At 42.0% G+C, this 25,996-nt stretch overlaps 2 protein-coding genes across 7 annotated transcripts in view; one reads left to right on the top strand and one right to left on the bottom strand.

The window, feature by feature from the left end:
- The window catches only part of LOC124303266 (transcription factor SUM-1), a 62,408-nt gene that overhangs the window by 24,673 nt on the left and 11,739 nt on the right, over window positions 1–25,996 (top strand). Inside the window, exons 4-6 of one of the 5 annotated variants that reach the window (XR_006907875.1) lie at window positions 1,710–1,788; window positions 1,934–2,105; window positions 20,243–20,361. Coding sequence is in view for 2 of the 5 variants with exons in the window: in XM_046760288.1 (XP_046616244.1) it covers window positions 1,710–1,788; window positions 1,934–2,043 (189 nt within the window). In the remaining 3 variants the exon portion in view is untranslated. Of the gene's footprint in view, window positions 1–1,709; window positions 1,789–1,933; window positions 3,075–20,242; window positions 20,362–25,996 lie in introns of those variants that run through there. The other 4 variants (XR_006907876.1, XR_006907874.1, XM_046760288.1 and 1 more) reach the window with 4 other exon arrangements.
- On the bottom strand, window positions 16,161–22,797 carry LOC124303265 (cathepsin L-like). 2 transcript variants are annotated; one of them, XM_046760286.1, is made up of 7 exons: window positions 22,682–22,797; window positions 19,621–19,731; window positions 18,657–18,809; window positions 18,266–18,475; window positions 17,684–17,889; window positions 17,099–17,250; window positions 16,161–16,907 (listed from the first exon to the last, which is right to left on the bottom strand). In XM_046760286.1, exons 2-7 carry the CDS (start codon window positions 19,714–19,716, stop codon window positions 16,699–16,701), a joined length of 1,026 nt encoding a protein of 341 aa, XP_046616242.1. In that variant the 5' UTR covers window positions 19,717–19,731; window positions 22,682–22,797; the 3' UTR covers window positions 16,161–16,698. The 2 variants fall into 2 exon arrangements, with proteins under 2 accessions (XP_046616242.1, XP_046616241.1); XM_046760285.1 differs by lacking the exon at window positions 22,682–22,797 and adding an exon at window positions 20,136–20,269.

Raw genomic sequence — 25,996 nt, 5'->3', positions numbered from 1 at the left:
GATCCATTCATCCTCGAGGAACCGGGACTGCGGAGCTTTTCAGTCAGCGTTAAAAAATGCCCGATTCTTTCCATGGCCGTTGAAAACGCCCACGCAAGCTGGCAAAGATTTTGCGGAATTCGCGCGTACTTCCCTGAGAAAATTCCTTCCGCATTTCCGACCCATAGTAGTATACGTGCCGACGTGTGTTCTTCTCCCGGTTCGAGCGAGACGACATCCGAAATCCAAAACCCCCGGGAACGACTTCTACTGAAAATTACGTCGAAAGTGTGCTTTCTCACTTTTCCACTTTACCGCTTTTCAGATTTTCTTTCAAGCTGCTTTTTCCACCGCTTCGCTGTACAACGGAACCTGTCTCTAAGAACCCTCGTACCTAAGCGAAAATTGAATATATACCCCACGCCGAATGGTTTCAATCAAGGGGGATCCAAACTTTATTCGCCTTCAAACTCGATCGTCACGTTTCGACGATGACCCCAATCTTCCTGTCCACTTGAACAAGCTGTTTAAAGGATGATCGAACGGTGATCGGAAACGGCAAGAAAAAAGGAAGTCGCGGTTAACCGTATTTTTGTTTAACGAAGCACTGCCCGTACGTTCGCGAACAGACCGCACATGGCTTTGGATCAACTGAGAACAAATCAAACGACTTCAAGTGTCCTCAAAAGATTTCCGACCGAGCGTGTGCACTCGAATTAATTTGAGATAATTCTCAGCCAAGTAAATGTACGTCCATTGATCAATTTCGGTTACATTTCGTACTTCACGGTGAGAACGTTGAGCGCGGTGATGATGAAAAAAGAGAACGGTGATACTCGAGTGGTTTAATGCCGATATACACCACTTAGGCTAAACCCCACAGTGGTTTAACGATCGTACAGTTGGAGTGACGTTAAATAGAGTGTCCGTGATGCGGCGGAAGACTTGTGTAGCTTTTCGCTCTTGGAAGAGCAGCTTCGGTTTGTATGCAGGACCCTGGAGGCCAGGGATCTATATACGAGACGCGTACCATCAGCCAGAGTGAGTAGGGACAGGCCGTCACAGGGAATCTCTAGCCGTAACGAAAATGTGTCGATGGTATAAGAGGGGTAAACTCTGTTACACTTTACGATCCGGAGCCTTACGAGTTGACTTAAAGGCTGCGCGAGTCGGGCGTTAAAGCGTTAAAGTACCGTTGAAGAGAATTCGGGAAGCTGTCGGCCGAGTCATAGTGGAAAATCGTTACTTTGTCACCGCGGGTGAAAGCAGTCGAAAACCGTGGACACGCAGGACTCGTAAAGTTTCGCCTGCCTTCCCGGGAATTAACCCATCATTCTCTTCCGAAGCCAAGACCAAGAAAACGGCACAACGATGTGTATCTTCGCAGGATCGAGGAATATTTTCTGAAATTATCATCCCCCTTCTCCCTTCTCCTTCCCTCTACGCTTTCTCTCGTTTAATCCAAACTTATTTCGTCTTTTTAACTCCCGCCGTGCCGCGGAGCGCGCAGCTGGATTCTTCTTTCCAGCTGAAAACTTTCTCCCTTGACGCGACCGCCCCGCACTTTATTCGTCCAATTTTCTAGATGATTGCGAAACGTTGGACGTTGAATACCTTCCACCATAAATGATCGTTACTTCGCCCTCTTCTCGCCGTTCGGTTATACCCAGCAGGCCACACGACGAAAAGGGTATTAATATTTATACCATTTCTTGTTTTTCCTTTTACAGAACGGAGAATCACCGCAGTACGTCACCGACAGGCTGCATCAGTTCTCGGATCCCTTAGCGAGGTTTCAACCAATCAATGGTAAGTTACAAGTTCATGTATCATCACCGAGTCAAAACACGGGGTGTTTGAAACAAAGTCGTTCCGTTTTGGCCGAGCGATCTTCCCTTACCCAGTTACGCGGACGAATAACGTATCGTTTCAACCGCGAACTGGTATTTTCTAGAAAAACTGACGGACGAAGATACATCCGGACGTTACGCCCCCCATAATCCAAGAGAATCACCACCGAGCCTCTGTTCAACAACCCTTAATCGAGCATTTCTCAAGTTTTAACCTTGTTCGCCGAAAAGTTTCCTCAGTTCAAGCATAACGTTCCATTCGCTCGGTATTATAAGGTCGGCTTTAAAACTGACAAGAATCACGACGCATATACAGATAATTTTGCAGTATTTCTTTCCTCACTGATCGTGGTACACGTAGCTGTACAATGACGTCACTGAACTAAAAAACCAGCCTCGTCGTAAAATTTTTCGATTTTCGCGTTGCTCGGTAAGAAATGATCCATCGACAGAAATTTCAATGCATCGAAGGAGCATCAATCAAAACCACGCAGATCCGGACAAAGGTTGGAGATGGAGGTGGAGGTGGGGGGGGGGCTACTGAAAAAATTGACCAAAAACTGGGGCATGAGCGTCGAAGAGAGACGCGAGCCGGCTGCGGTAGCGAGAAAAGGGTTATCTCTCGAATTGGGGTTTTGGAAAAGCCTCGGTTATGCGGAATCACGCCTCTTCTGCTTTCTCGCGTCATCCGTCCACCACTCTCTGACGAATATTGATGACCCCTTCTCAGCCGGCTCTCTTCTCCGTCTCTCTTCCACCCCGGGTGACAGCGCCTAATACCTACCTTACTATCTCTGGAGAGAGAGAGAGAGAGAGAGAGGAAGAGTGATAGAGGGAGAGGAGGGGGGAGGGGCGGGTAATCCACCGATGGCTAATGAGTTCCACCACGCCCTGCCGATCCTTTTTTCAACCCTCCGGAGACAGGCGCAACGGATCAAACTGAACCAATAATCGCGTCTACGGGGCCAGATTTGTATGCGAAGATGGCAGCCAATCTCCCTTTTGGCCTAAGTATAAGGTGCGACTCGACAATTTTTTTTTGCATCCGATCCCTCCTCTTTTTCCGGTTGCTCGTTTGTTCTTTCGGCCGCACTTTTCACGCTGCTTTAAGAAAGAACGTGCTCACAAATCGAGTCCCTAATGATGCTCGGGAAGAAAATAAAAGTGACAACATCCAGCGAATTAGCGACTTTGTCATTAGAAATCTGTCTGTAAATATATGTAAATAAAATTAAAAAAGTGGAATCGTAACTAAATTATGAGACAGGTGTTTTAAATTAATTTAATTTGAACATACGTCTTGTCATGAGAAAAAAAAAACAACAACAAAATTAAATCAACAAATTCGAACTAATTGTAACTCGTAATTCCGTAGATCGGATATTAGGGACATATTTTCAGAAATTGTTACACAATTGTCAAATCTAAGTTCGGTTGCCTATTTCCCGGCGCTGAGCAATGAGTTTCGCAAAAAAAAAACCTCCAGTATAAATATATTAATTGAATCAGCACATTGATACGAGTTTACAGACTCGCTCAGACTCGTGCAATATTGAGTAATAAATAAGGTCTGCAACAGGATGGTAGCGGAGAAACAATGTCCGGTCCGCTGTCTTCCCACATCAACCCTCTCGAAACCCGCAAGCTTTGCAAGAACGGGTAACAAGACTAACCTTCTCCTAGTTTCCAAAGTGAAATTATCAGCCAATTACGGCGTAAAACCTCACAAGATGCAAACTGAGCGCCGTGAGTGAGTCCAACTTCGCGAAGTCCGCGTGGCGATGTCGGGAAAGGTTGCCCAAAAGTAAAAACAGAGAAAGAATGAAAAAATTGCTTCAATTTTAGAGCCGCTGGATTGAATGTTTCTCATCGGGTATCATGAATGAGTATCTTCTTGAGCGAGCGTCTCGATTGCAAGTTTTGTCAATGGATACGGTATCACGGATGTGATAAAAACGCTCGAACGACGAGCGGCTTGCGCTTACACCGTAAACGACTGCAAAAACCAATTCGTTCATGTCTGTTGGCTGGCCGTGAAAAACCCAGCAGCATCTGGGACTTGCAACCAGCTGCACACTCTTCTTACAAAGCTCTTACAGCCGACTAAATTCTCCGGGTCGGTGACCTTTTTTGCCGTCATTGAGCGACCGCGAATCGTGTGCGTGACATTTTTTCTCTTGATCACGATTATTTACATCAATGGAGATTCGATATTCGTTTATAACGGATCAGAGAGAAAATAGATATCGAACGAAGAGCTTGGGTGTAACCTGTTGTTGAATTATTGCGAATATGCGGTGTTCGATAACGCGTATTACAAACGCATCGAGGCGGACGATTGACAGGAATTTCCGGTGCAGTGAAACAATTATTACTGAAAAGGACCGTTAGCCGAGCGCCTAGTTGATGCGATATGCCCGTAGCGATAGGCACGCAATGGAAACCAAACTTCTCCGTATACTAAAGCATCGCACAAACGAGCAGTGAATTGCGATACATCGCAAGCTCTGTGCGAAGGAAATTCGCGAATATTCAGGGAGTACTCAGCCATTCGGATAATTCGGAGCTTTTAGAGTTTAAGAAATTTAGGTGTTCGATTATAAGTCATTCGGAATAACGTCGAATAACCTCTCGAGTTTTAACCGAGGAAACAGTTGAAGCACGAAAAGTTCCTTCATCCAAAGTTTCGGTACGTTGCGGAAACTGATTGAAAAAAAAAATCATTACAATGCCTTGGCGGAACGCGGGTCGGTAGAAAATATATTCATTTTTCAGAAAAATCAATTGCTCGTCTCGAAGTGACTTCACGAGGATTTGATTTTCAGACAGTGAACATCGACTGCAAATTTTTTGACCCGTGTTCGTAATTTACACAAGACTCGACAAAATAAATCGAAATATTCTCATCTTACGGTCATCTTTTACCCCTAAACAGTGGTTCCCCTTCAAAGAAACTCCGCCATAATAGATTCCCGTCACAATTCGCTAAGATTTTGCCGGACTTGGATACAACCGTCAACAGTTTACAGATTAAGCTGCTTGTACAAAGCGAGGTTAAGTCTCTCGGAAATAGGCGATGTTTGGTCGGGTGATTCTAAGGGTGTTTCCGATTGTCGAGCGAGTGGGTCTGCCTACATCCGACTTGAAGACATAATTGTTCGGAGGGACGAGGGTTCATTCTCGGACTCAAATACCCGCGAGCTTGCAGCCCGTCCGTCCATCCGTCCGTCTCGGTAAGTCGTAACCGAAAGGAGATGGGAAAATGAGAATTCGAAGAGAGAGAGGGCGGTAGAGTGGAGTCGGAAAAGAGAGGAACAAACTTTTCAATCTTCGCCCGGCTTCTCTTCGTGTGTACAAAGTAAACAGCGAACACGAAGCGGCGACGCTATCCGCCAAGTTGGTCGCCGCTGTGTGTCCGGCAATCCAAGAGCAAGAGAGCGGGAAACTTTCTTGGGGGGTAATTAGTCCCCGCCTAAGCCAACCGTGACTGGCATAACTTTCGAGGTTGTATCTCGTCGAGTCAACGCGAGGGTGTAGGTGAGGAGACGGACACTGCTAAGCTGCGGGAAAGTGCACGAGAGGAAAAGCTCGGTCTGTAAGGAGAGGAGGGAATTTAAAATTTCAAATTCCCCTACTCGGGCTTGAATTCCAAACAATGAAAGTTCACGGGGACCGAGTCTACCGCAAACACGGAAGATGAGAATATAAGCGGCCTGCTGCTGCGAGTATGAAAGAGAGAGAAATCGGCTATTCGGTTACCCGGCAGCGTCTCTGGGCACGGGTATTTTTAAACAGATTAATGTCCGTCTCATCCCGATGCTGGAAAGCTGAGACCGCAGAATCCAGATCGATATTAATGAGGTAGCCAGCCACACGCCTGACCGACACTTTACTTCGGCTATAACACGCATCGCTGCTTCATCCTCTTTCCAGATATATTCCAGCTGCAGGTACAACTTAGTTGCCGCATCGTCACGCGTTGGCTACACACCGAATAATCAGTCACGTGACTCCTGGGAATGTTGTCAAATTCACGTTTTGTGTCTCGATAGTCGATTATTCCGAATTAAAATTAATAATAACAATAACAACAACAACAATAGTAATAAATCATACGAAAGCGTAACAGGTAGAGAAAAACGAATCGATCCTGTCGTAATTTATATTTAACATAAATGTCACCTACCGTAATCACTGGACGCAGGCATGATTGCGATGGACTCGAATCGCACCCCTTTTAAGATAATTACTACGAGGGTTGGTTTTTGCTACTTGGCGGGTCGGCAATTCCGTAGGTCTGGAGGAGAAAAAAAAAAAATGTCGGAGTGACATGTGTCGCCGGTTTTCATTGGCAGACGGGTACGAACGAGCTGTCGGTGCTGTCTGTTACGTACGCTTCCGCAGATTGGATAAAATCAACATTCTTTTTCACCCCTTCCGCGGAATGTCACGCTTTTGTGTCGCAATTTTTCCATACCGTGAATAAATATTATTTCGCAATGTAAACAAAGCCCGAGTTACAGAGTCGAGCTTTGAATGTCAGGTGCAGCGGCCCTCTAAGAGCTATGAAATAATGGCACGTGGCCAGAAAAGAATGCGGGAGGAAAAAAGCTCGCCGAATTACAGTCGAGTGAAAATACGCGACTGCAGCAGCGATCTTTTGACATTTAGAAAATTGCCAAATTTTTTACCGCGCGATTGGAAAATGCGATAAGAATTCTGGATCGATAGCCGCACGGAGCAAAGGTTGTCGTATGTCGTCTAGTTCAACAAAATCACGTCGATTATTAAAGTGGCAATTATCCAAGACAGCGATCAAACGGCGATAGTTGGTCATAGAACTGTCGCCGAAATAAAATAAAAAATACGAACATGTAAAAAATAATTGGAATTCAAGCGACGATTGAAAAACGAAGGAAAAAAAAAAAAAAATAGAACAAAAAACGGGGGCAAAAATTGAGTTGATTAAATTTCTGACAGAACCGATAAACGTGAACTATAACAATCGATTCGATCACTTGTCCGGAGGAACATTGCAATGCAATCAATAAGAATAAAGAAATTTAGCGAAAGATGAAAATAATTAAACCACGTCATTTGCAAGGATTTTAGTTTCTTATGTACATATACTCGTTAATATTACAGTTTAGACCAAGTCTAAAAATCGCCGAGCACGGAAAATCATATGATTAAACTTGTTTCCCAAATTGGCCTCGATTGTCGCCTCCGATTGTGAGAGCGATCAATTTCTGTTGTCTAATTGGTCCGACAAGGGCGTGCGCTGTGTTCGTGAACTAATTTGTACGAGTAAAAATTTCTGAGAAAAGAAATTCATGCGGAGGGGGATGAAAAGGCGATGCTTCACTCGGGGAGGCAATGCTACGTGTATTATAAGAAATTACAGCCGCCTATGTATCATCACCGAGGTGGATAATTTTTACGCAATTTTTCTCTGAATATATTGCCCGTCATAAAACGCGGCTTACTCGAACAGCATCGTTTTTTCCCTTTCCCCCCTTCCTAAGATTCCTTAAAAAGCTACGCATTATATGGATTATAATGCATATATATATATATTATATACCCGCAAGCGCTTTCAATTTTACTCCCTGGCCAATTTAAAAAACGGCTAATTGATAATTATACCGCCGACGAATACCGCGACAATTTATTCGCATTAGGCCGCATGGAGCGACGGAAAAAAAGGAAAAATCGAATTACGCGTTTCAGTTTTGGCGCAACAATTTCACGCGGTATTACCGAAAACCAAGTGCAGTAAAGCGCCTTGCAACGAGAAGGATCCGAATCCGTGTATTCTGTCGGCGTAAAACACCGCCAACAAGCCACTCCGCGAATTTATTCTCAACTGATAGATATACCGAGGGGCGGTGCTGAGATCTGCATGCCGTATAATTATTACTCTAGTCTGGTGATAAATTATTTCCTCAACTGGGTGACGACTTTACGGCACGACACCGCGCGGTATTAGCAAAGATTAGGATAAAAAAAAGAATAGAAAATCAAGTAAAAAAGAACAAAAAAAACCGACTACACAGCGTGAATTTTTTCAAAAGTTTTCAACCAGCGACTTTCAGGTGAAACGTGTCACGAAATGGTGGAAGACGGGCCTTTGATTCTGTCCTTTATTGGTTCGGACAGAATTAACCGAAAACTCGTGTTCGATCGCTCGAATGAGTTAACATTTGCAGAGTGATATTTCCTCATGTTTTTCTATTTGTTTCAATTTTTGCGAATAAGATACGGGAAAGAAAAATAAGCATAATGCGTACATTATTACCGCGATTGAAAATTAAAGATCCAAAGGCAAAGACACGTGACTCGTATACGACATGCTCGTTTTATATATGTATGTATACCAGATTCAAAGAGACGCGTGTGGGAGTCAAGGAATGAAATTATACAAGCCTAATAAATAACAACCGCATTTCGCAAGGTGGAAGTATTTCTGAGAGAGTGCTTAATTTTCCAACCGCACGAGCGTGATCTTATTTTTCCAAAAATTTACACTCACAAGTAGGTACTCGAGTACTTCTTTAGCTGCAACAGAAGAAGTGATACATTTTATTGATTAACGTCGTTGTGCTTGTCGACGATTCGCAACAACCGATTTCAACCTAACAATCGCTGATAAAAAATCACTGAAATCCCATAACCGCGACATAATCCCACGGAATTTTGTTTTCCGTCTCACGCGTATCTGGGGATGAATTCCACGAATTTACCATTCCCATTTTGTAGAAACCGTGCCATTTTTTTATTTCTGTCTCAAATTAGTATGTATTGGAGTATTTTTGTTCAGAATTTCGCATAGGTGGAATGGGAGTTGTAAGCCGTTTTTTGCGATTGTGATACGTGGACGTCGATATTTGGAGGTAAGTACGTCAACGTCGAAATCGACCGGGACACCCCCTTAATTGTCGAAATTCGACTGGAGCCGAGAAGCCTGACGGGGCGTGCAGGTTCTATTTCCGTATCGTATTTGGAAAGGTTTCGTTTTTCGGTCGCGCTCAAATTGTGGCGGAATTAATTGGCCTATATTCCTGAAATAGTAACCATCTCTCTACTAGCGGGTAGTTAGAGTCGGACGGGCAAGTCTCGTCATGTCAAATTGCATCGGACAGGCGTTTCGATTCGTCATCGCTGAAAGCTGGAATTTCACTCGAGAAAGGAGAAATGAAAAGACAGCACTGTCATCGCAATTTGAATCGAATCGACGAGCTGCCGGCTCAATTCCTTGGGCTGATTGCGTTTGACGGTAACATTGTCTCAAGAGATACCGCTGCCTGAGAGCGAATTACATTCGACGCGTATCCTCGCGAGTAAAAAATTTTCTGGAAGAAAGCTTCGAAAGCCGCGGAGAATGCGATTCTTACGAGCTTTCAGAGGTCGTACAAGGTTTGGGGGCGTCAGTAAATTACGCCATCGATTTTTCATGGTTTTCGACTTCCCCCCTCCTATTCCTAATTAGACGTGTAATGCGGTGAATTGAAATTCAAAATGTCAAATTTTACTTTTTCCATCTGACGTCGTAATTTTTCCATCCCCACCCCTGAAACCAGTGACGTAATTTATGGACGCTCCGTTTCGGCTGCATCAATCGGTCCGAGGAGCATGGAACGCGGTTCGGAACCTGTTCATCGAGCGTACGAATAAAACCGGGACTTTTCCTGGCAGACGGTTGGAGCTGTGCAGGTAGCCTTGGCACGAACTTGTCATTATCTCTTATTACCATCCGGACGATAGCCGAGTGACCGCCGAAGACGCGAATATTACACGAGGATAAATTGGACTGCGGGAGACGAACGCGCCAACTGCCAAAAATCTGACGAAGGGTAAAACGGCGGGCTTGTCGAGTGACGATGAAGCGGGCTGCAGATTGCACGTGCAACGAGCGCGTGTTTCATCTTCGTAAAACCAATGGGCGAAAAGACGATGGACCGGTTCCAAAACAAGCCTCGTTTGCGACGCGAGGTTCCTCCGATTTTCCAACCCCGTAGATCGGGAACACTCAATGCCGCGGAGCTGAGGCACGTTTCTCTGGCTTTGGCTTTGGCTGGGAAAAGAGGCCTCGTTCGTGTTCCGCGATGCAAATTTGCACCGCTACATAGTCCGCCTTTAGCGTTCAATGTACGGAATACGAGAACGAAAATGTCGCCTCTCATACCAGAGATACTCGTATAACTCATGGGACTCGGCCAAATCCAACGCTAACTAGCCTTTACGCAATGTTTGCCATGCTCTCGTGCTCTTTTTTCACTCTTGTTTACCTACTTAGTTTTTCTTCTTCCGTGGATGCAGTTGCACGTTCGCGATTCTTTCCTAATTGCAAACTCCATGGAAAGACTATAGAAAGAGAACGGCTGCAAACGATATTAGTTCGTCGTTATACTGTACTTTCGCACTGTTGTCAATGCGGAAATACTCGAAAGACGTTTTGGCGTACACGTATACTCACTTCAATCGAATTCGTAATGGAATACTTTTTCACCTCACATCGAATCTACAGCATCCAACATATTCACCATTCGCTGTCAAGGGTGACTCCAATTCCGCCGAACAACAAACGTTAGGCGCTTTGTATTTAAATTTAACACAAATATAGTCCGGACCGATAAAACTCTCGCCACTGACGGAAGGGTTCGTTTACACATCGGCTGAAGTTTTAAAAAACAGAACAGTGTTGATCGGACTGTGAAACATTGCGAAAGAAAAGCACTTGAGGACGATGAGTTCTCAAACTCCGATAAATGACCGCGTCGGTAAAGTCTGATCGGAAAATGCCGCTCCACCTGATGTTCAATTAATTTCTGACCGAGCAAAGCTCCCTCCGAAGCTTTTGACCGGTACAACACGTCGACCTACGCTACTCGTCGTTTTCCGGTGTGCATAGGTGTAAGTATAATACAAGCGGTAGCGTATCGGAGGACAGTTTAGCGACGTGGAATCTCAGGATCAAAATAAAAGCAAACATTCTTCGAGTGATATTTATAGTATCTGGGTATCTGGGTATAGCGAGCATGAGACACAACAGACTAACACTGGGTACGCCTATAGCACACTTCTCTGGGAATGACGCGTGTCGCCCAGCGGCTTCTATCTCGGTGCATAAATTTCTTTGGGGAGTAAAAATTGGAATTTTCACTTTGATCAAAAAATTTTTACGGAACCGAAACTGCGACGGCACATCGCTCAGTAATGCGAGACTCGAAATCACAGGATTATATATTGACTGGATGATTTTACCTACCGTAGCCTGTTCCAGCCGGGGAGAAAAGTAAGTTTCCCATGTGCTTCGGGCAGCACGAATTTCATTTCTTCTACAGAGGAAATTTAATTTCATCAGGTCGCGAGGGAAAGTGTCCTCGTGCACATGGCCGAGAGCATCGGGTATATATAGAGAGAGAAGGCTGGAAGATATCACGGAAAAAGGAGCAAGACGGAGATCCGGCGAGCCGGGTTGAAGTCTAGATGGACGATAGGCAGCGGCGCGTGTACTAGCGGAGTATACACGAGTATGACCTATTAATACAACTTCGGATTAATTAGCGTTAATGAATACCTGGGCATCGGCGAGCGTGGAGCATAATTTAGTGGAGAAAGACAGTCCTCCCTCTGTATTACAAGAGTGGAAACAAACGCGATATGCCTGAATATGCGTGGGTAAAGCGAGATGGAGAGATTACGAAGAGAGACGCGAATGCTTGAGATACTCGCAAGCTCGGCAAGCGCGGCTTCTCTTCCAAGCTCCGACGACGGCCGATCTTCGACCGCGGCATGCGGCGTAAGATTTTGGCTCGGGCTAATTAAATCGCAAGTACGATCAATTTTTTTCGCCCGACTCTTCGACGCTCGCCGGCTGACTGCTCGGAGGTTGAGGGCTGAAATTTATCACTGCGAGTATAATCCGTTGTGCACGACCGAACGGCGACGCCGCCCGGATAGAGACGGGAGGAAGTCGTAACCGTCCGAAATACACGACGTCAAGCTTGTCGCACGTAGGAACGTACAAAATAGTTCCTCCTGCGGGCAGCGCTTTTTTACCTCCGTGAAGCGGAACCCCGGGTTGTGTATTACTAGGAAAAATTTGCTACCGACGAACCGACGACTCGTCGTCGCCTCCGTCTTGCGAGAAAATGGAAGGGCAAAAGGAAAGCGAGAATTACACGCGTTTAATAGCGTCCCGTGAGAAGAACGGGAAGTAAAAATCATTCGGCAGTCTCGGCTTTTTTCCGTTTCGCAATTTTACCCGGTGCGCCGATTCCGCCGGCCGGTATAAAAGTGTGAGTGTAGTAACGTATAGGGATGGTGATATATCAGTTGCAGGGTGGAGGCGCGGTGGTGCCAAGTAATTTGTTCAACCGTGGAACACGGCTAGTGCAAACCCTGATTATTTTAATTAATGCCTGCTCGATCCGACTCATTTCCCACGAGTTATTTCAAAATGGCTTCCATACCGTTGCCCCGGAGGCAGGGAAACTGCGGAAAACGTCAACCGACGACGAGAAAATCTCGCCAACTTGTAAGAGTTAGATTTCCCGGATTATTTTGCGGCGTCTTCCACGGCGATACAAAAATGTCAATTTACACCGTGCGTTAACAATTAGTCACTCAGAACCAATCAACCCTTTGAGGGGCAGTTTGTAATTCTCAATTTTGTTCACATTTCTAATATATTTTTACACTTTTTATACGCCCATAAACACTTTTTAGACTCTTGGTATACGCGAGTCATTAAAATATAATACAAAATTACAATGATTTATTTATTTGTACGTTTGTTATAAACAATTAACGTGAAAACACTCGCTCTTTCAACGGCCAAAAAATCAATTTTTCTGTAACGAATTTTAATACATATTTTTATTTCAAAATTTTTTTCCGCCATTTTGTATTTCGTAATTCCGACTTCAGGATCGTAATCAGCGACCACGACAGCTTACAGATCACCTAAGATTTTTCAAATTTGTTCAGTAGAAAGATGTACCCCTCAAAGGGTTAATCGTTAGGGTAAAAAAATTGTAACAGGGGGAATGAAATAATCGATTTGCCAGTAACTCGTAATTTCTGGTTCGACGTTACGTTTTCGATCGGATACGAAACACCGAATTCCGGATCTCAAACGGAGCTGGCAAGTTGAAACGATGCGCAAAATTTCAGCAGTTGCAGTTAGGCGAGAAAGAAGTTTTGAAAGATGTACGGGCAATTTACTCCAGGGGCAAATTTATGCCGCTGGAGCAGCGGCTGAGTGAATTATTCATTTTTAATCCAGCAATTGCTCAAGCTCTTGAGCGTTACAGTATTAGCAAATGTGCAACGAGCATCCGAACCTCACGGTTCTTACTTGGTTTTAAAAAATGCAAGAGACCCTCTCGGAGACGACGAATCGCATCGTGTGCACCTATCCCCGTGTACACGTGCATATACGTAGAGCCGGATGTAAGAGTACCTACTTTAAGCTCGATCCGAGAAGCTTGCGCAAGTATTGTAACAAGGCGTTTTACCAGCTAAACAAAAGAGAAGCTCCGAGCAGCCTCGCCAGAGCTCGCAGCAAAAGCTCCCGAGCTTCAAACGTCAGGGATCCGTTAAAAACAAGCACAACAATTTCTTCGACTTCATTTTTACTCCACTTATAGTCGAGCACTTGCTGTATTACACATTTTACTGTTGTTCGCTGGCTAATTTTTTTTCCTCATCCCGAACAGCGCGCAAAGTTATTTTGTCAACAACTCGGTGAACGCGGACTGCAATTCCTCGGTAGAAAAGATTTATACTCGTACCGGGGCGACGCTTTATTCGATCAATCATCCGAACAAACGGAGGCGGAGAGTAAACGGTTAATAATTTCTTTTCCGCAACGAGTTCGAAGACAATCTACAGCTAAATAACTTCACAAACATTTCGCTCGGAGTCCGTTAAACTTGCAAAATACGCGTCTCATCGCGTTGTTGACCGACGAATTTGCAAACGGTTTTTCATTTCAAACTTCATACGGGTACCGAAAACGCGTGTTTTTATTTTTAAATATTTAAATTCGGCAAAGTGTGTATATTTTGGCCTGGCTTCCGTTGTGCTTAAGTCCTGTGTACATGGCGTCACAGCTACAACTTCTCCTGCTTGTATAGCGATGCGTCAAACCAATGTGGCGTAACAATTTATGGCACTTTCGAGGTGCGAGCTCACGTATACGTATATGTAATATACATAAACAGATACACGTATACGTGAGAATATATATCAACGGTTGAAATTTTGCGAGGCTTCAAACGCTAAGTGCAGTTCTTTTATTTTTCCTTTCATCCTTTCATCCTTTCATCCTTTTTCCAACCGTTTTTCATTTCGTCTTTTCCTCAGCCACAACGCCCGGCGATGGCCTCGAAGCTTTCTTATCTGCCTCCGCATGCAAGCTCACCGCAACGTTAATTATTATGCCTCTCGATTTCGGAATAAGAAAAAAAAATAAAATAAAATTTGGGTACCCGTCAAAACTCCCACGGCCAGATCCAAGGGCCGTGGCCGTGTATCAGCGAAGAGATCATCGGATTAACAAATAATGCGTATACCTATGCGTATATTCGAGGGAATTCGTTCGCGCATAATTCAGCACGTATTCTCGTTCTCGTATTTTCAGATCCGCGGAATCGAGTCCTCGAGATAACTTTCATTTATAAATACTTAGGCAAACATCGCGGTTCCTCGATTCCGATCGAATCTTCTCGTTAAATAAACGTTTTATCGCGTCCCTCTCACATTTTCCCCCCCTCCGAGCTCGATTTCACTTACGGAAAATGAGTAATTTCTCTGTATCGAGTATGAAATTACCCTCGATCTGTCAATTCTATTCGAACGTCAAAGCTCCGTGATATTTCTAAATTAATTTGAGTGAAATATTATTTGCCAACAGTTTCACGGATGACTTGTGCCTGTTACCACTCGTACCGAAACGTTCTCCCTTCCCTAGCGTGAAACTGTTTCCCATGATGCATTATCAATGAAAGCACCGTGAACCGTCGAGGGCCTCTTTAAACAGTAAATCCCGCATCTGGAGTAATCCAATTTTGGGGCCGGTCGTTTGAGCCTTTTTACGTCGAGCATCTCTTCGACGAGTTTGGTTGATTACACGGGATAACCCGGGAGTTTCAGATGGATATAGGAAGAGAGAGAGAGAGAGAGAGAGAGAGAGAGAGAGAGGGAGAGAAAAAGAGGGGAACGAAGCTGTTCAAGGCAGACTGAGAAAATACGCGGCTGCTGCTTACTTTACGTGTACATACCTAACCACTCGGCAGAGTGCAGCGGTACTTATAGACTAGGAAAAGACGAGTCCTGGTTCCCTAATGCGTCTGCTGCCCTTCTCTTTCTCGGTTTTGGCTTAATGAGGTGAAATCAACATGTCGTTGTACTCGGAGTGGCGACGTCAAGCCGAGGACGACGAAGACGGAGCTCAAGGAGCTCGCAAATTGGCCCGGAACGTTTGAAGTCACGAGCGCAATTAACTTGTCCTATTCCACGTTCGGGGATCGCTCCGACATGCGCAAGCTCCGCGGCACCCCCGAGCTTTCGCGTTTATCCGATACGCGGCCTACCTGCATCGGGATTACGTACATCGGGGCTCAGGAACTTCGGAAAACTGGCTGTAATTCCACACATCCAATGTCTCTGAAACAAGTTACGCGTTACCGGTAACACTAAACCGTTATAGTTTCATACTCGAGGGACTGAACTCGCGCTCTCGGATTTACCGTGTCGACAGGAACGGCACACAAACGACTAATTTACAAACCTATCCAACCAAGGTTATTGATACTCACTCTGCTTGCTTCTGTGAATTGTACGACTGTCAGAAAATGTTGTTGTCTACTCTACGAGTCGCGAAGTTATGGAATGACGGAGAAGGAGGGAAATCAAGCCAATTCGTCAATCATAATGTTGAAATTGTTAGATCGAACCACAACGACGACAACTCCTAGTTATACAACGTTTTCATAGAAGTAACAATACTGTCGGATATTAATTTCAATTAATGCAATTGGAAATCTTTCCCTACTTACGGATTCTTGGGATATTGACATGAATTTCGTAATTCCCAGACGTAACTCCCGTATACTGATAAATGGATTTTTGTCAAAGTATAGTAAATTTAAGTTTCGTCTTATGATTATTACCTGATTGTATAATATTGTATTAAATTTTGTTTATTATTCTAAAGCGCGGTATTAGATAATGTGGTGAATGATAAAAATTTTACTTTTAAAGATTTCACGTTATTAATGTGATATATGTATAATGAATGAGTAACAAAAATCAAATCTACCAAAATTTATTTAAAAGTTCCCCATATTAATTAATATTTAAAATATGAAATATTACAAATCTGTCATTAGTTTATAATGTCGTATTGATAAAATCCGTCCGTGGACTGGAATATTTATTACAAATAATATTTGATTATTTCTAGGGTTATTACTTAATACTTATACATTGAAAATATTTAAAAATTACGAGTATATAAAATATGAAGTCTATCGCTTCATATTAAAAAAAAGATAGAAACCTTGAGATATTAGCCAGAACGTCATATGAAATTTGTGTTATCCGTTGACTAATTCCAGAAAATAAATCGAGTCAACATGTATTACACTGCCACGCAGAGTGCATTGAGTGGCTGACTACAACTGTAACGCGATGTAGCAATTGATCACTTTTCCAGTAGCAATGTAATACATGTTCACATGACAGTGTTGAACTGGAAACACTCGAAACAATTCACAGTATTTCCCCTTTCATGCCTACATCCCCAATTTATTTTTCCAGATATTCATGAATAACATCACCTCAGTCCTCCGGTTTGCGATTAAACAAGAGGGTAGATTGCGTAGGAAGCGATTCCGCAATGGTTGTTCTTGTTTCGGGCCAACTTCATGTACCCGTGATCGCCCCAATCAGTACCCCAACTATTCTTGAGGATCCAGTAATCCGTGCCGTTTATATCAGTTCCGTAACCGACGGCCAAGACTGCGTGGTCCGGGTCAAGATCGGAACAATCGGGTTCGTAATAAATACCTGAAGGAATAAAAATGTTTCGACACTGAGTTGAATCGAAATTCGAAGCTGATGTGAGCTAAACCGCGACTTGGCATCAGTGATGACCGTGAGATATTCAACTGACTCTTTATTTTAAAAAATATTCACCAGTACCAATTTCCATTAATTCGAGTTAATTTTCTTTTATAAAATTATGAACAACCAATTACCTTCAGAGTAAAACTGGAAGCTTGCATGGGAAGCATCAACGGCAACAGCAACTGGGCCGTCGACAGCAATAACCTCCTGTAAAGTTATCTCATCTCCCCGATTAATATACGTGTAGCCAAAACTGGTAGCTCCAATCTTACGAGGTTGGTAACTGTGATAGAAAAGTGCACTTGTAAATTAATATTAGTTCCCCGAAAAAATCTCGTTACGGACATTTTTCATGCGCAGGTCGATCTTACGTACGCATATTACATCCGTATGACAGAAAAGCACGGTATAATTTTTGTTTGCAATAAAATAAATATCGCTCAAAATCGAGAGTGAACGAGAGTTGCGACGTTCTTTGTAATATTGAAATTATTTTACGTTGTAAAATTGGTGCAGGTTTATCAAATTTTCCTTGATTCATGCTAACAATCGTCATCGGAGGCATCGGGTGTTTTACTCACCCGAATCAGTTCGAGAAATTAAGAGAAAAAAAGACTCATCTCGAAATGAAAACATGGTAGTACAAACTTACAGCAGCACGCATACGTTTAAAGCTTGAGAACTTGAATCACATCAATTATCGTCATTCTAATTACCGGCACGAATTTGTTTTTCCCTCATACGGGTAGCTCTCCTCAGTGTCAATCCCATTGTTCCGTATAATGTACTCGAAGGCTTCGGTCATCGTGCCACCCTCGCATCCATCGCTATCATACTTGCCAGCACAATCGATCAAATTTTGCTTACTCAAAGGCACTAGCTCTTTCGTTTTCCTGAAGGTTTGACCTTCCACGGCACCAGTCTGCATGATTAGATTTGATACAATGTTTACTGCAATAACTGTGGACAACTTTCCCATTTCAAAAATTGTTAATGCCTTAAATTTAAAAATTTTTCTTTTTCATTTTCATTAAGACGGTATTATTTAAAATTGTTGCTTGGTATTTCACAAAATTAGGAATAACCTGCATGCAGGTACTATTGAATATTAAGCATTAATAATGGTGAAAAAATATTTGACGTAATAGTCGAGCTATTAATTAAAAATGAAATATTTAATTATAATTCTTTACCGGCTCAATTGCTTTTCGTATTTTAACCCTTTCCTAATCGCTATATCATATTTCTTTTACCCATCTGGTATGGTTTCAATGTGTGATTACAAAAAAGGAACTCACTGCAGCGAACGCCCAGTCTGAACCACAGTGTTTCTGATCCATCACAGGAGTTACACCTCCCATCTCTCTCCAGTCCACAGATTTGAAGAGGTATTCAGCATACATAGGTTGGACAAAAGTGGTATTGATTAGCTCATCCATGATTACTTGCCTTAGTACGTCGCTAACCTTGTTGAAGCCATTCATCGTTTCAGCGAATTCATGAATAAGCTGTAAAAGTACAGTCATGCCTTACGTATTGTAAAGAAATAACAACTGAAATTAGTGGTGAAATAATAAAAGTAATACTATTTTATAAATTTATGTACATTTTGATGTATACAAATAACCGAATCCGCAGAGAAAATCGATGTACAAATGATGTAAAAAGATGTCTCAGAAGAGCACTAACCATGTCACTGTACTTGTTAAGTCCCAATTTGTACGAAACAACGCCGTGTTCATACAGGGAATTGTGTCTCATAATTTTAAGTTTATTGTGGATAAATACGTGCATTCTGAAATTTTCCTCCATATCGTCCACATAATGTTTCTTATTCATCAGCTGTACAAAAATATTACAGATGTTATAAGTTGGCGGCTGTGTAACATTCTTAACTAACAACAAGAATACAGTGAAGATAGATAATGAAAGGTATACTACAGGGATAAGCTTCATATTCATTGTTTCTCTTATTGTTGGTGCAGCGCACAAAATTGTTTATATTCCTATCTAGCCTATCAGATATTGGTTATACAATTACAAGTGAAGACAAGATAATTGATCAATTTTTTTTTTTGAAACGAAGCTTTGTTAACTTTGTAAAGTACCGATGATATAACTTGAAACAAGGCAGATCATTTAACATACAAAGGACTACTAAATATTGGTACAGCGACGTGTCGAAAGTTCTGTTTTTTCTCTCAACAAGTCGTCTCGCATTGTTTCAAATTAGTTTGCTATTGGTCCTCCACTTTCCAAAATAGGCCCAGTGGTTGGTCACAGTTATTTAATCACATAAATCGATTACTTATTCAATTATTAAAAACGTAATTCAATCGCGAAAGTATAAGTATAAACTACGAAACAACTATAAGTAGTTATCTTAAAACATAGGTGGTTACGAAAACTGCTAAAAAATGGTGAAAAATTTGGAATAAATGAGAAATTTTTGTCAATCGAAGAATTTTATGCTCACAGCAGTTTACGCTAAATTCTAATGATAGGTAAAAAACAAAAAAAAAAAAATGGCGGACTACTGGCTCATTTACTCTATATATATATATATGTATATATATATATATATATATATATATATATATATATATACGCAAATCGCAAAGTGATAGATCACATTAACTTTCGTATACGTCACCTTAAACTTGCCCCACTCTTCACTAACAAGGCCAATGGTTATACTTGCTCTGCTAACGGCGACCACACCCACCAAAAAGACGAGAAAAATCTTCATGATTACGCAGTTAACCTGAAAACATCATAATGTACATAAATAATCACCGATGAGAAGTCCACAATTACGCATTGGACAATTAACACGCATGAAACAAAGAGCGCTGTGATATTAAATAATCGTCCGTCGGGCGCGGCTGACTTTCCAGGCACAGCGATCACGTTTCAGTTCGTTCGTTCAGAATTTGTTCACTTAATTGCTTTTGGCTTTGTCGCAAATAATAAGCATGTGTTTGTTTTGTTTTCTTCAAAGATTTCTCTACATATTTCCTCCAAACACATCCCTACGAAGGTAACCAATTTTTATGTTTGGCGTAACACAGTTTAGAACAGATTTTCGAAAATTAGCCTCTCAGGCACACCACGTCTGATCTAAAGAGTTTTTGAGTGGTTAACGATAAGTTACTTTGATGAAAGTACCGAAACCGCCAATTTTCCTTGCTCTTTTTATTTGTTACGATTTAGCAAACGACTCGTATCGTTACGCCGTCTTATAATTCGGATTCAAAACCAAGTGACACTTTCAGTTCTCGGTGAGTTCTGCCAACCGTACAACGAGAGGATGGTACAACTTTTGTTGACAAACGCGATGAGTTGAGAAATTAGAAAGAAAAAACGGAAGTATCGGTTACGTTTACAACGGCAGAAGAGAGTTGGATTAGAAATAAGATTCTAGGATTACCGTATTATGAACCGCTACAGGTCATTGGGCCAGAGATCAACAATCATCTGTATTGTCCCAGACGACCCTTTAGTGGAGTGAGGGTATTTATTTTGCGATTAATCGTTGAGTAGAAGTTTAGAAAACACCTAATTATACACTCGCAAGTTGAGTATATTAAGTTTGGTTACAAGGTTACAGTATTATTATTCGTAGCAGTTTATGAATTTGAATCCTTGTAGTAATGATGCTGATATTCTGCGTTGGCTTACTTGTACAATTTTTCAGAGTTCGAAATAGTTGCTTATTAGATAGATCGATTCAACATGGAAATCCCAACCGTAAAAAAATGTGTAGATTGAAGATTGAGTATCAAACCAATTATAGTTCCTAATTATATTAATAAAGTTGTGTTGATACACAACAATTATGGGTCAATATTATTTCATTGTAACAATGAACAATTCTGATATCACGGCAATATATTATTCCGTGTTAACGTTTCAGCCCTGATGGGGGCCCTCCTCGGAACAATTTTATTTAAAACATCTGTCACGAACAGAAATAATAAAATAATGTACGTTATAACAAAATTAAACATGAATGGTTTAGATAATAAGCAGGGATGTTCATGCAAATATAAATGAGAGGAATTACCTGGTGTGGACTGACACTTTCAATTCACGAAGAAAAGGAACCACTAGTATGTAGTGAACGCGTTAGAATAATAGAATAAGAACAAAAAAACAAAAAAACACTGCGATCGCGATACGTAACTCCCAAACATTCATCATTATTGTTCATTTAATAAAAACACACAGCGAACGTTTTAGGTTTGAGTCTGGAGCACTTTTGAACATGTGAAACGTCCAGTGTGTAGTGGGGGGAGATCGATATCGATCATTATCAGAGCAAACACAGAGTGAACGGGTTAAATGGAAACCAGAATTTGTTAAAAAGGTGAAATCGAGAGCAAGCTCAGTCGGTAATGGATATTCGCGTTGGGTGTATCACAGAGGTGTAAATAATACTCAGATGTTCAATATCTTGTCTTCGATTGACGGAATTGGGATGTGCAACAATATTGCACATTTCTAACAATAACCTATTGTAATACAATGGTTCAACGTCAATAATTCTGGCTTGAGAATAATTGAATGAATGGTCGAAATCGATGGCATGCCTCGTCAGTGCAGTATAATTATCCTCGTGTTCATGGATATTGCGTTTATGTTCGGTTATCCTGGTGTGTAGTTGCCTACTTGTTTGACCTATGTAGGGAATGTTGCATTGGTTGCAGGGAATTTTGTAGACTACACCAGAACGCGTACCCGGGGGTAAGGGGTCCTTACCAGAATCAAACATAGAGGATAGATCATGTGCACCTTTACCCACAAATTGGATTTTATACTTAAAGAATATTCTGTTGAGTGATTCAAACAAACCCGCAACGTATGGGATGGAAATAAAGTTTTTTTGATCGACTTGTGCAACAGATGCATCATTAATTTTTCATCATGAGAATGAAAATTTAAATACCTTTGTGACCAGGTAGCCTTATGGAACCAATCTGTTTTGATGAGCTGGTTATCATTAATGATCAGAACATCCAAAAAGCTGATTCGATGATTAAACTCTATTTCAGAGGTGAATTGTAATCTCGGATGGAATTGGTTGAAGACCGATAGCATTTCTGCAACTTTATCAGAAGGAACAGCTGTGATTTAAATAAAATTGTTCTGAGTCCCCATCAGGGCTGAAACGTTAACACAATAAGAAAAAAAAAGTGTTTTGATGTCTCTACCTTCATATCCAGGAATAATATTATTCAACGATTCACCAAGGTCAAGAAAAAAAAAGAAAAAAAATCGTCTTTAATATATTATTCCATTTACAAAGTATTATGTAGACGAAATTATGCCAACGAGTTTATCGTGGGGTCACATCTCATTTTATTTTATTTTTCTCAAATTGAAATTTCGATTCGCAGAATAAGGCTTCTACATCAAATCATACCGGAAGATTTTTTTTAATTTTGACTCCCTCTGGAACTCGTTAACTTAATTTTACTATTTTGAAGACTATGGATTATTTTTCACAAACTTTTCGCAAGTTGAATTTTGCCATCAATATTAAACGATCTGTTCATGTTGCGATATTTTTTCTATTAGGAAAGCATGAGAGTATCCCGGATAAAAATTAAGGGAATAGGAAAATTGACAATTAATTTGACAGCAAGACATTCAAGTATTTATCGAATAAATTGAAGTATATTTAGATTTTAGATAAATATGTTCGAACTCACCAATTTACGTGATTACTATTTTATGCACAAATTGCGTCCGCTCAACGTGCCCTTCGCTTAACGACTGGCACAAAGCAGTATTTACACACTTCCTACTTCAACGCGGTATCGAGAAGGCAGACTTTAATGCGAATATCGAGTCACATGATTGGGCAATTTATTTTACAGGAAACCATGTGACTTGGTCACCTAGTCTATCTATTGCTCCTGCCTCCTGCCTCACGAGACGCTCGCTACCTGGGATTGTTCTCCCATTCTTGATTTGGTTTGGAATAGGAAAATTTAAACAATTTCTTATCAATATTATCTCACTTGGATAATCACAGTGACCATTAGATGTCTTACTGATCGTTACACAGGGAAATTATTATGACGAGCGAAATGTCAAGTGAAATGAATTGGCTCCCCAATAATATGCATCTCGGAACATTGTGCTGACGCATATCTTGAAAGAGGGACGACGAGGAAAAATCATGAAGATTCGAAAATAAATATTGAATTTCCGCACGAGAAACGATTGATTTCAGGCATTTCTGATGATCATACTTTATAATCAGTAGAATTGACTTTTGCGTTCGGCTAAATCGTAAGCATTCGATAAAATTATATAAAAATAACCTGCTTTTTAGTGTAGAGCACTATAACCATGAGATCCAGGGAATTTACAAGCTTACCAACTAACGTTTAACTACATTGCGAGTTTGGGAAAATGGCGGATTAATGGTTAGTTAGAAAGTTAAATCGTTGAATTATTTCAAAGCAGGATATTTTATAGTTATTGTTTGCTCGTGTACTTTATGTTTGACTGGATTTTTTATTCGTCTATTCTCGTACTATCCAAGCGTGGTACTTTCTGCTCTCTGTTACTTTATTAAGAGCAACCGTCAACGTGCAACGCACTCAGCAGAGCGACCGTAAATATGAGTTTGCTTCGACGGATCGAACTAACGCTTCGTGAAACTCGTTTTCGTTCGATTACGAGTCTCTACAATAGCAGTTGTCGATAAATGCTACACAGCCCGTGATTCTTTCCTACGAAAATATGATCCTTGATTTTTACAGCCTACCGGCACCATTTACAAAGATCCTGAAATTTGATTTGAAGAGCAACGAAGGTGCCACTGACAGCGTGTGAAAAATGGGGTTAGGCGGAAAATTGAGCTACTCGAAAGCGCGCATGCGCCAAAGTCGTCACACCGCGCTGGTCGGAAATGTATCACTTTACGCACGCTCAACAGATTCCGAAAATCGGAATTTACAAAACAATTGTTGGAAAAAATTCTAACCGAGGCTTCTGAACGGACCTCAATTGTTTTCCACTTACAAGAACGCGCTTCTACCTACCATATTTCCTTGTTACTGGATAACTATCTCGATAATTGAGATTCTTTTTATTGCGACGTGTCGCGCAGTATCGTACTTGGTAATTCGTCAAATTCGTCCAACGGCAAACCCCGCCATTCAGCAATCAACCCCAGAGACTCCGTGAATGCTGCAAAATGATGACCGAGAAGTTTGGCTGTCTTTGTTGGTTAGCAGGCGGGCCTGTATAAGCGCGCATAGATAGCGCCGTGCATAAATTTGTCGAGATTATCTGTACGTTCGGCGGTGGAGCTCGGGTGCGCTAATTATGTACACAGCGAAGCGGAGGATCCCATCTCGTGGTCCTCGGTGCGCGTATAATATAAGGCATTGCTGCAGGAGCCGAAGACTGATCCCGAAGGAACGGAGAAATCCTGAGTGGTCCGGGTTCCGCGGGCTGTTCTCGCAGGGTGTAATTGCCTGCCGGCTGCTCCGCTCCGCGTAAGACTTAATCCGAATTGTCTGCGAGTCCTCCTTCTCCTCCGAAGGAGTAGAGACTAGAGAGCGACTGACTTAACCCAGGGGGAGCGGCGGCTCCATTATCCAGCGATTACAGAGCCAGGATGTCTTTTATCGAAATTCGCGGGAGCTGCGATGTGGAATAATTGACGTCGCGACGCCCCGACTCGATGATCACGTGAGCAGCCGACGCACCTTATACAGTTCCATAAATCAATCTCCCGAGGCTTCCGATCGACGACATCGCGTTGTACAATTCCAACCGAGAGTCGAGAGGCTCGATTTTATCGTTAATTTTTATTTCCTCCGTGTCCCCCCCCCCCCCCTCTCCCGTTCGCCACCACCCCCGGATGCAGGAACCCGGGCAATCAATCAATATATAGGTTTGAAAAAATAATCAAAAGTCACCGGATCGAGTCGCGCTGCTGCCGAGCGAGTGTCCATAACCCGTGTTTACTATCTTTCAATTAAAATCACCGATTTTTTGATTTCGTGTAAACATTGAGACTCGGAAATCTCTCAGCCGCGTCATTATATCGTGGCGCCGGGATTAATTAGCCGTCGATTGGTCGTTTGTTTTTACATTCACTGATCCTCCTCGTCTAGTTTTTCCTTTTTTTTTTTTTTTTTCTCTTACCACCGTTATACATACCCGTAACTATGCTACCTACATTCTTTAGGAGCTGTTCGCGATCAAGGAATGAAATTATCCTCGACGAAAACGTTTCCGCTCGATATGTTACACCTATATGCATGCCGTGTCTGGATCATCGTTCACTCGATTCCTTTTAATACGCTCTCCAGCACCAGGTTGAGCTCGCCTAATCGCGGTGAGCTTAGGCCTTTAGCAACCGAAGCTTGCACCCGTCTAGCGCAACTTCACGTGACACAAATAATTTTGGTAAAATAAAATTGTTGCAATGATTTTTCGATACCAAGATTCGTTCGTCCAATTTTCACGAATCCAATTGGCTTGAATTTCGTTTGTGTGTCGGTACTCAATTGAATCAGCTATACGTTTATTAAAATTTTATGATAGAATTGACGATAAAATTATTTTCAAAATTCTCAACGATCGGGATTTCTTAATTAGAATTGATAGATTGATAATAGAAAAAAAAAAAAAAGAAAAAAAATCCATAAAGTCCAACGAGGTTGACTTTGTTAAGCAATCTTTGTTTTATAATTCTCCCTCCCTTCGGTTTGGAAACTTTTCATTCAGACTGTATACCCGACACATCCCTAAAGCAGCACAATATTAGGTAAAACACACATCCTAACCCGTGAGAGGATCACGAATACAGAAGACTTGGTTGAGAAAAGTTACGGCTGTGGTCACACGGGGAACGGCGAGCTATAAAACGGCGGAGCTACCGGCGGATGGGGGAGGAGCGGGGGTGGAGAGGATTGTTTGTAGCGCACCCCATGGCCCGGGCGACGGTTAGTTTGTATAGACGCCCTAAGCAAACAATGAGGCGATATTTTTTCCGAGTG

The sequence above is a fragment of the Neodiprion virginianus genome, chromosome 4, assembly GCF_021901495.1.
Source record: "Neodiprion virginianus isolate iyNeoVirg1 chromosome 4, iyNeoVirg1.1, whole genome shotgun sequence".
Taxonomy (NCBI): Eukaryota; Metazoa; Arthropoda; class Insecta; order Hymenoptera; family Diprionidae; genus Neodiprion; species Neodiprion virginianus.
This window is presented reverse-complemented; position numbering and strand designations above follow the sequence as displayed.

What these genes read in the sequence shown, in the direction of transcription:
- LOC124303265 (XM_046760286.1), bottom strand. Translation starts at nt 19,716, where the DNA reads ATGAAGATTTTTCTCGTCTTTTTGGTGGGTGTGGTCGCCGTTAGCAGA. An exon ending in AAGAGTGGGGCAAGTTTAAG is followed by an intron (nt 18,810 to 19,620) that starts GTGACGTATACG and finishes ATTTTTGTACAG; the next exon opens with CTGATGAATAAGAAACATTA. An exon ending in TTAACAAGTACAGTGACATG is followed by an intron (nt 18,476 to 18,656) that starts GTTAGTGCTCTT and finishes GTACTTTTACAG; the next exon opens with CTTATTCATGAATTCGCTGA.